This window comes from Gastrolobium bilobum, unplaced genomic scaffold (genome assembly GCF_033153095.1).
Source record: "Gastrolobium bilobum isolate Gb01-03AN ecotype WA unplaced genomic scaffold, APGP_CSIRO_Gbil_v1 utg29299, whole genome shotgun sequence".
NCBI lineage: Eukaryota > Viridiplantae > Streptophyta > Magnoliopsida > Fabales > Fabaceae > Gastrolobium > Gastrolobium bilobum.
In genome coordinates this window covers 314976-325925 of record NW_026897764.1, presented here as the reverse complement: position 1 = coordinate 325925, position 10950 = coordinate 314976, and the positions used below count along the sequence as shown (strand labels likewise).

The 10950-nt window shown below is 33.0% G+C and overlaps 1 protein-coding gene across 1 annotated transcript; it reads left to right on the top strand.

The window, feature by feature from the left end:
* Positions 1 to 5484: 5484 nt before the first annotated feature.
* Positions 5485 to 10950, top strand: LOC133310010 (O-fucosyltransferase 27-like). Its single transcript, XM_061510898.1, has 10 exons — positions 5485 to 5719; positions 6186 to 6270; positions 7134 to 7204; positions 7284 to 7372; positions 7477 to 7720; positions 8095 to 8207; positions 8316 to 8406; positions 8498 to 8626; positions 8822 to 9372; positions 9952 to 10950. The coding sequence occupies exons 1-10, from the start codon at positions 5528 to 5530 to the stop codon at positions 10421 to 10423; spliced, it is 2037 nt and encodes a 678-aa protein (XP_061366882.1). The 5' UTR covers positions 5485 to 5527; the 3' UTR covers positions 10424 to 10950.

Sequence of the window (10950 nt, the reverse complement as noted above, 5' to 3'; positions counted from 1 at the left end):
ACATTTTTTTAGATTGACAGATTATTCGTATGATGTCATGTCAACTTTCAAAAATAAATTGATTGTGTTCGTGGTGAATTTTTTTTTTTTTTTTAAATTTGTATCACATTCATATTAAATTCATATTTGTATTAAACTTGTATTGTATCGTGTGATATGATGTGAATTTGAATTGCTACTCTATTATCGACAAACTATTGAAAAAATAAAAATAAACTATTACTGCTCTTCCAAAAATAGCTCAGAATAAGTATGAAAAGTCAAAATACGCACCTCATTTAAATATTGTTGAGTAGTACATGCCCATTCACCCTGACAAGATCATCTTCTACATGGCAGTAGTATGTACATCTGCAATTAAGAAAATAACAAGTGGATTAAAAAATATTTTTTTTTCTGTACGCACAGCTTCTTGCTCCATGTTGATTGGTTAGTCGCATGGAGTGTATTGTGCGACGGTTGCACAATAAATATTTCCCACCCTGACCCAAGTATCCTGACCATTATATATATTTTTTTAAATAAGAGTAAAGTTTCTTTTAGGTCTCTAATAAAAAATACAGTTTTCACTTTTATCCCTTAAAAAAAAACCCCTATTAATCCTTTTTTAGGGACTAAATTGAATCTTTATTCATTTTTGAGGGACCACATTTTCAAAGAACTAAAATTGTAGAAGGATCAAAAATTGATTTTTTTTGGAAGGGACGAAAATAAAAATAATATTTTTTACCTTTACTCTAAAAATAATATCTGAACTTACCCTTTTGAGAAACAAAGAAAAAGGAAAAAGATAAAAATATTAAATTACAATGACAAAGATAAAGATAAACTGAAGACAAAATATTAAAAATATCAATTTCTAAAGTCAAATTTCTCTCTCTTTTTTTTAACTATAGAATCAAGTTAATGCTTAACATCTGTTACTGTTAGGGGTATTAACGGGCCGAGCCGAGCTGAGCTTTGATCTTAAAAGGCTAAGTCTATGTTTAAATGCAATGTTATTAAAATCGGCTCGGTCATTGACCTGGTCGAGGTACTGGGTTACTGGTTCAATCAGTGGGTCACTGGTTCAACCGCATAACCCAGTAATTATATTCAATTTTATAATTTATATTAAAAAATTATAAACATACTCAAATATCTAAAAAATGATAAATATTTCAAATATTTTAATATAAAAATAATAAATCACATATTATTATCCAATAAAAGATCAAACAAAAATATAATGATCGTGATACGGGGCTTTAGGTTCAGAAAACGATATCTCTAACTATAGATCTAATCAAAATTTTCTGCAAAGTGCATAATTGAGATAATATTAATGTTGTAGATACATAACTTATATAAGTCAATAAGCAAAAATATATTCAACTATGTTCATTATGATTGTTTTTTGAAAAAAAAAAATTGGAAATTTTTTTTGGGACCGGGCCTGTTCACCGGTTAATCGATCGGGTCACCGATTTTTAATGAAAATCGGTCGGGTCGCACCGGTTCTGATACATGGCCGGTCCGTTGTTTCAACCGGACCGGTTATATGACCGATTTATCGGTTCCCGGGTTAACCCGGCCGGGTCGATCCGATTTTATTAACATTGTTTAAATGTGTCAGCTTGACCAAGCTCGTTACCTGTTATTAGGGGTGTTAACGGGCTGAGCCGAGCTTTAGTCTTAAAAGGCTAAGCCTGTGTTTAAATGTGTCAGCCTGACCAAGCCTGTTACCTGTTATGAATATAATTATCGACATGTGGCCTGTCTTATTTACAAAAAATAAAAGCCTGCTTTAGCCTGTTAGTCGGTTTAAAAAAAAATAAGACAACAAAACTTTACCTAAACACTATATACAATCAACATCACTAGTAATTTCATAAATATTCATAAATTCAATGTATATCCAAACAACATAATATAAAATAAAATCATTCAAAATTATGTTTAACTAATAAAATGAGGTGAAATGGATTGAGGAGACTATTACAAATAGTATAAAAAATATAAAATAAAAATAAAAATTAATATACTAGGCTAGCCTGAGAGGCTCTAAGACCGAGGTTTTGAATTGGAGTATAAGACCTTTTTATTAAACGAGCTTTTATATAAGTCCAAGCTTGGTTCCAACAATCAATTTTAGATATGTCAGCTCAAGCCTTCACGAGCCGAGTCAAAGGCTCCTGTAAGGCCCCTGGTTCGTTTACCACCCCTACCTGTTATAAATATAATTATCGGCATGTGACCTGACTTATTTACAAAAAAATAAAAGCCTGATTTAGCTTGTTAGTCTATTTAAAAAAATAAAATAATAAAAATTTATTCAAACAGAATATACAATCAACAATACTAGTAATTCCATAAATATTTATAAATTCAATGTATATACAAATAATGTAATTTTGAACAAAATTATTCAAAAAGTCTGTTTAACCAATAAAATATGGTGAAATGGATTAAGGAGAAAAGAGAAGGCTATTACAAGTAATATAAAAATATAAAATAAAAATATAATATAATATATTAGACAAATCTGAAAAACTCTAAGACCGAGCTTTTAAATTATAGTCTAAATTTTTTTTATTAAACGAATTTTTATACAAGTTCAAATCTGATTACATGAATCAAAAGTTCCTTTCACATCATATAAACATCAACTTCAAAATTTTTTGCTTTATTATCTTTCTTTAATGATGCATTTCATCCGTTCACAATTCCTGAGATGTCCATTTTTAGACGGTCCCACCAAACAGAAAAGGCAGAGAGGCCCACAAGCCCTCCCATAGCTGTCACGTGCCGAGTGACCCATGTCACGTGACTCCATTGAGGAGTCAAGACAAGAGTCAATAAGACAATGCCAACGCCGTTCTACTTTCTAGTCCATGACAGTAACCTTTCTCCTAGTCATCACACTCATCACAGTACTTTTATTATTACGTGAAAAACAAAAAATCTTTAAAATGTGTTTATATGAGTAAATAAAACTATTTAATTTTGAAAAAATTATTTATTATTTTATATGACACAACTTTATATTACTTTAGATTAAATGACATATTTTTGTGTGTGTATATTTAGTGATTTTTTATATTTTTCCACCTTCATAAAATTAGAAAAAGAGAAAAAGTAAATAATTGAGAAGATAAAAAATTATCAATTATGTATCTAAATGATATCGTTTCTTCTAAAATAACACAAATTATGTTATTTAAATTGACAAATATTTTTTTATTTATTTTTTATATTTATCTTTTCTTATTTTTTTTATTTATTGATGAGAAAAACGATATTAATAGGAAACTTGAATTGTGGAGAAGCACCTTGGAGTTTAAAGGTTTCACGTTAAGTTAGAGCAAGACTGAGTATATGAAGCATGAGTTTTCTCTGCTAGGAGATAGAGATCAAGACTCCGTGCATCTACTTGGTCAAGAGGTACCTAAGAAATATGTTTTTAGATACTTGAGATTTATTTTTGCAAAAAAGTGGTGAGATTGATGAAGATGTAAATCATAGAATCAGAACAGGATGGATGAAATGGAGGAGTGCATCTGGGTTTTTGTGTGACCGCAAAATTCCACTTAAGCTAAAAGGAAAATTCTATAGGACAACAATAAAGCCTGCAATGTTATATGGAGCTGAATGTTGGCTAGCACATAGGCAACAAGAGCACAAAATGGGAGTAACAGAAATGATGATGTTAAGGTGGATGTATGGTTATATGATGATGGATAATATAAGAAATGAAGATATTCGACGAAAGGTAGAAATAGTATTGGTAACGAAAAAGATGAGGGAACATAGATTAAGGTGGTTTGGGCACGTAATGAGACGGCCCTGGATATTCCTATAAGAACAAAAGTTTGCTCCCAAGAGCTCGACACAAAGATAGGTAGAAGTAGAACGAAACTTACGTGAGAAAAGGTAGTTAAACAAGACTTAATGGAGAGGGATATAGATTGGCGGACGATGTGTCTTATGACGGAATGGAGAAAAGCTATAAGCAGGGTGGAAGGTTAAACCCGTTGTTATTCCTATGTTCTAGATGATTCTTTTTTGCCCTTTCCTCTTTAATCCCCCCTCTCTTTGTTTCCCCTTCTTGTCTTTTAGAATAAAGTCTCGTTTGAGCCCCTACCAAAAATATACAGTCTCCACTTTCGTTCCTTACAAAAAAAAATTCATATTAGTCTTTTTTATGGACTAAATTGGGTCTTCATTAAATTTATGAGGGATCACATTTTCAAAGAACTGAAATTGTAGAGAGACAAAAAATTAACTTTTTTTTGTGAGGTACGAAAATAGGAACCATACTTTTTGTTAGGGACCCAACAGAGCTTTACTCTATCTTTTATCTTATTTCCCCCTTCTCCAATTTTTTTTTTTTTTATTTGTATTTGTGTTTTTATCTTATTTTATTATTTATTTATCTATTTTATTTTATTTTTTTATTCTCTCTTATTTATTATTGGATTCATTAATCTTCCATCGATCCCAATTAGATTGGGTTAAAGGCGCTTTTGATATTGATTTTTAGTTTAGTTCAAAACATATCCTAATCATAATCCTTATTGAACTTTTAAAAGGGAAAAACTTTTCTGCATCCGCAGAAGAAATTTTTTATCTCTTACAAAGAGAAAAATGAAGAGAAAGAAATCCATAAAGAGAGAAAATATAGTAACTAATGGAACCCATCCTCTTTTTTATCTCTATGGCAGATAAAAATATTCTGTGGCAGATGCAAAAAATATTTTTCCATTTTAAAATATGTGGAGTTTTACCATCCTATTCACATAAACAAATTTTATATTTTAAGATTTTACATAATAAAATTATGTATATAAAGAACTTTTGACTTCATATAAGATTAAATGGTTTTATTTTTCATCTCAATCATTAATTTTATATATTTGACTGTTGTAATTTGTTTAAAATTTAATTAATTAATAAATATAATTCAATAAAATATCATTATTAAATGCATAGAATTAATATGGTTCATATAAACATTAAACATTAAACATGAGCTCATCAAAATTTATGAATATATATAAAAATAAAGATAAGAACAAAATTTTATACGATAAAATCATATTAAAGCTTAAGATTAGAAGATCTCTATAGTTAAAGTAAATTTTTTAACGTAAGATCATATGTCGTGAAACTTCGTTGAGGAAAACGTACAACGTTATGACATTACCAATGTTAAATGCTGAGCTGGCGAAATTTCCCCATAGGCAAAATAGGAACAGCGACAAAATTTTCCGGGAAAATAAAATAGAAAAAGAGAGAAAACAAAAAACAGTGAGAGATAATTATTGAGGCATATAGAGATATATAAAAAGACAACCAAAACACTCCGTGGGGTCTTGTTATCTCAGACAATAGACAGGCTTTGAAACGTGTTGTGTTATCTTAAAGACTTTTCCAATGTCTCTACTTGGTTCTGATTTTGAAGCTTCATAGATTAGAGAGAGAAAGTTGTGTTGTTGTGTTGGGGTGATTGAGACAAAGGAGATAGGAAGTGGGTTGTAATTTGTAAATGAAAGGGGAAGGGAAAATGAAGTCCAAGATGAAATGGGTTGGTCTTATTGGTCTTGTGCTCTCAGCTTTCTCAATCTTCACACACTTTCTTCTTGCTAGATTCACTGAGGATGTCATTGCTGAGTATCAGTCTTCAATCACAATCTTTTCATGGAGACCCATCTTTGAAAGACCGGATTTTCCCACAAATGTAATAGTATGCTAGCACCAAGAACAAAGATCTTCACTTTTTTTTGACTTGTTTGTTGTTGACCCCTTTTTTTAACTTGGCTCAAAATTCAATCTTTTGAAGTTCAGGTTTTTCTTTTAACTGCTTTGGTAATCCCCATGTGCTGCCTTTGTTCTAGGAGTCTTCATGGGGCAGGAAATTTGGCTTTTTTATTCCACATAATGACAAATATGTTGCATTCAGTGTCATTTTCTGTTTATTGGTTTTTGTCAGATTCAGTGTTTTTTTCTTCTTTTGTTCTTTTTTTTCTTTTTGTTCATTGGCCTGGATCTGTCTGTTGCAACTTGCAACTCTTCAGTGAATATGAATTACAATGAGTTCTGAGCATTTGGAGTAATTAGATAACGAGTATGTGGACTTTGTGTTTGTGTGTGTACTTTTTTTGTTTTGCTCATTTCAAATTCTTAACTGATAACTTGTGTTGCAGAGTCTTTCATATAGAAGACTATGGGGTCCTGTAAGGCGTCTTGAATCTTTGCATCCTGACCCCAATCCTAGAGGATATTATGGTGGTTAGTTTTTCATTTCATCTTGGTGCTAAATGTTCTACTGCTTTAAATTTTAGGAGTTTATCCAATCTCTTTCACATTTATCTGCTGACCAAACTTAAAAACTAAAAAATTTGTTGTCTTTTTTATTGATATTGTTTGCCAAAATGTGAAGCGAAAGTTCAATTCTAATCCCCATAATGAACTGGCAAGGCTATCTGCTGTGAATTTTTGGAAGGACTACAATTTTTATTATCTAGTTTCTTTTATATTATGATAACCAAGTAATTGATTTTGTGGAATAAACTCGTGTCAATATGCACAAAATGTAGCAAATATGAGTGATGCAAATCTTAAATGAATATCTTATGTCATTTATGTTTCATGTTTTACCCTTACTGTATACAATACATGCCACGATTATCAGATTGCATTGCTCAAAAAGATTTCACCATACTGATAAGTGATTCATTGGACCTGTATATATGTGTTTCTAACTGTTCAGTATATGCTTGCAGTCTTGTTTCTTGGTATTTTGGGTCTGGGATTTAGCTTAATTTAAATATCATTTCCTATATTTTCTAACTTTGGAGTATATGTAAAGTTAAGAGGGAAAGTCTGAAGCAGTGATAAAGTTGTTTTTTTGTGACTGAAAGGTTACGGATTCGAATCCGAAAAAAGTCTCTTTGCAATTATGCAAGGATAAGGTTGTACAAGGATTGCCCTCACTCCTACCCTCCTTAGTCAGGGTTTAATGGGGAGTGGTGGAGGATATGTAATATTGAATAATGCCCTTGCAGGAGGGAAAGTAAAACATAAGATTATATAGATTACTATGAATAATTTTATATTTGTGATAGTAAATATGCCTTTCTTACCTCTGACAGATCCCAGTTCACAATCAAATGGGTTTATTTTTGTCCGGATACAGGGTGGTTTTCATGAGATCCGGAATTCGGTGAGGATATCATGCTTCAGCATTAGTATCATTTTGCATCCAAATAATTTTGAGATGAAAGTGTATCTGGTTCTTTCAGATATGTGATGTGGTTGTGGTTTCTCGACTTCTTAATGCTACATTAGCAATTCCTGAGATCCAATCAACAACAAGCAGCAAGGGAATAAGGTTCTTATTCTTCCAAGGAATTACTGAAACTAGTGCTTAACTCAGTCTACTGTGCTTCAAATTGATGTATTTAAACTGTTTCTTTATATAATTATCTTGTACAGCTCTCAATTTAAGAGTTTTGCATACCTATATAACGAGGACCAATTTGTACTGGCACTAGCCAAAGAAGTGAAAGTTGTGAGAACTCTTCCTAAAAATCTTAAAGGAGCAAGGAGAAAGAAGGAGATTCCTTTGTTTAAAGTACCACATTCAGCATCACCATATTATTATTTGCATCATGTTCTCCCTGTATTAAAGAAGCATTCGGTGGTTGAGCTAGTTGTTTCTGATGGTGGATGCTTGCAGGTAAAGATAGCCTCATCTTTTAGATCCATATCCTGTTTAAATCTGAATTTCTCTTTATGTGTTTAGTTGAGGGATATAATTAGAGGCATATTTTTATTTAATTTAGGGATTATATTCTAAACTTCTGAACTAGGTAGCTTATGTGATAAGCTTACTTGTGGACTAGTACAGTAATGTTTGCTATATTGAATGATATACAATTATACGTCATAGATTCCTAATCCATGCTCTCTTCCTCAATCTTTTTCTCTTATTTATCCAGTTATTATATATTCTGCTCTCTGTCTTTCTCAAATACTTTACACAATTTCTCTTTTTCTGCTTATTAATGTCCATTATCAAGTGTTTATCACGGCTCTCCCTGTCCTTTTTAGGCTATTCTTCCTCCTCATTTTGAAGAATATCAAAGGCTTAGATGTCGAGTTGCTTTTCATGCTCTTCGATTCCGGCAGGAAGTCCAAGAGCTTGCTGATAAGATTTTGCAGAGGCAATAGGAACTTTATTTTTTCACCTATCTCTTAAGTTGTTTGTTCTTTTCCTCCTTAGTCTTTTCATCCTACTTTTGGTTTATGTATAGCTTTCGATATCATTATAGGTTAAGAGCTTTTGGTCGCCCATTTATTGCCTATGACCCTGGTATGACAAGAGATGCTTTAGCATACTATGGTTGTGCTGAGCTCTTCCAGGTATATGATTCATTCCTGTAATATATGACTTCTAACTCTGTGACCTTCTCAGCTTTTCATATCTGAGGCATTTCTTTAAATTCTTTGCAAGGATGTACATACTGAACTCATTCAACACAAAAGATCTTGGATGATAAAGCGTGGAACCGTCAGGGGGAAGCTTTCAGTAAACTCAGCTGAAGCAAGACTAAATGGTTCTTGTCCTTTAATGCCAGAAGAGGTAAGAGAACAATATATGCTTTACACTTCAGCCAAGTTGTATTGTTCAGTCTTAATGAATTGGATAGACTTTCCAATGTTTGTTTTTAATAGTTGTTCAAATTTATGTAGTTTATTTTAAATGCAAGGATATGTGTGAAGAAGAAAAGGAACTAACCATGCTGATTATATGATCTATAACTTGGATCCCTTGCAGATTGGTATTCTTCTGCGTGCCTATGGATACTCATGGGACACAATTCTTTATGTGTCCGGGGGAGAAGTCTTTGGTGGCCAAAGGACATTGATTCCACTCCATGCTATGTTTGAAAATGTTGTTGACAGGACTTCTCTGAGCACTCCTTGGGAGCTGAATCGAATCTATGGGCAAGAGGTTAACCTTGTTAATACTCATCTTGGGCCACCACCTTTCATCGAAGAAGAAACAAAAGTTGAAGCTTGGAAGAATGCAGGTCCACGTCCTCGCCCACTTCCTCCACCTCCGGCAAGGCCCAAATCATATAACATTGAGGGTTGGTGGGGTTGGGTAGCTGAAAGTGATAATGAGCCTGATAGTACAGTCATGGAGCTGAGGACCAATGCTCATAAGTTACTGTGGGAGGCTATTGACTATGTGGTTTGTGTTGAAGCCGATGTATTCATTCCTGGATTTGATCGTGATGGGAAGGGACATCCGAATTTCGCTAGCTTGGTGATGGGGCATAGGCTATATCAGTCAGCTTCATTGAAGACATATAGACCTGACAGGTAAATACCTGTATTTGATATATGTGTCTTCATATGTTATTAATGCATTTAAATACAATTTGGGTTCTTGAGAAAATCAACTTGATTCACCTTCATATAGAGTGTTTACTTAATTAGTCAAGATCATTTCTTGGATTGGAAACATTTAGTATTTTAATTACCATCTTAATTCTCAAGTTAGAGATCGAATGCCAGAAAGTTTCAAAGTCTCATTGATTAATTGACTAATTCAGTTGAGTGGGGCAAGACCACAAGGGCGGTGAAGCTCTCTCAATTAAATGTTTAACAAAATTGCATACCCAGGACCCGAACGCAAGAGCCCTGGTTAAGATGGAACAACTCCATGTCAATTGATCTATGTGCTTGGTGGTGTATGTGTTTCCAAATTAAGCCTGAATATATGTTTCTTGTTAAATTTGCCACTAAAAGTCCAAGGCATAGTAAATCAATTTATCAAGTTAACATGAGTCAAAATGTTGGTGATTCATAAGTAAAACACAAGCTTAAGGAATGCTATTTGGAACTTGGTGAGGATTTTGTAATTCTGAGTAATTTGCAATCATACTTTTGTTAATGCAGAAAGGAAGCTGCCAAACTTGTAGACGAGTTTCATGACCACATGTATCAGGCAAATCGTACTTGGCTAAAGTCAGTTCGGAGGCATATGAGAAAAACATTACTTGATGGAATTATAGAAGCATCAAAAAATTCAAAACCATTGTCCTTTCTCTCACATCCAGTCCCTGAATGTTCTTGTTTGAGGCATAAATCCTTAGAGACATCAAAGAATTCTTCAAGTCCTTCATCTTCTCAAGTTTGGGCTGCTCTTGGTCTTGCTCATCAGTGTCCTGCTTGGATGGACACCGGTTCGGTTTCACTAGTAAAAGAAAAGGAAAAGGAAAATGAAGAAGATCTAGATGAGGATGACTCCTTATCATCTGGATTGTTCCCTGGGAAAAATGTTGTAAATCAAGAAGGTGATGGAGAAGCAAACAACAAAGATGAAAATCAATTTGATGATCAAGAAGAGCTTGAGGGCGGGGATCGATGACGTCAACATAACAAGTTGATTTTCCATCTGACGATCGATAATGGACTCACATCCTCTGCTGTTAGGTACATAACCAATTGTTATTGGCTTATTGCATCCAACTTTTACCTAGTGGACTAAATTTTGAGTGAGAGAAACTGCAAAGTCATTTGAATGTGGTTCTGGAACTCAAGTGATTCAGGAACCAATTTTCTAGTCTAGAACCATGTGTGTAACATTTTGTAGTTTTGAGCTCAATTACACAATACAGAATAATATGTTGATCCTACATCAATTTTTATGTAGCCTAGCATGATCTTAGTAGTGAATATAAGGTTTAGTTCAATTTTGATTCCTTTCTAGGATAACTTTCTGGTGCATAGATTGTATTGAACTGATGTAACATTGACAAGAACTTAACTGCATTTTTGTACCTGGTGATAGATGTGATTCACCTATTTTGTTTACAGAGGTAGAATTGACTGTTAGACAAGGATGTGGGATCTTGGAACTTTCTTTGTAACTTGGCACTTGCATTCCATATATTG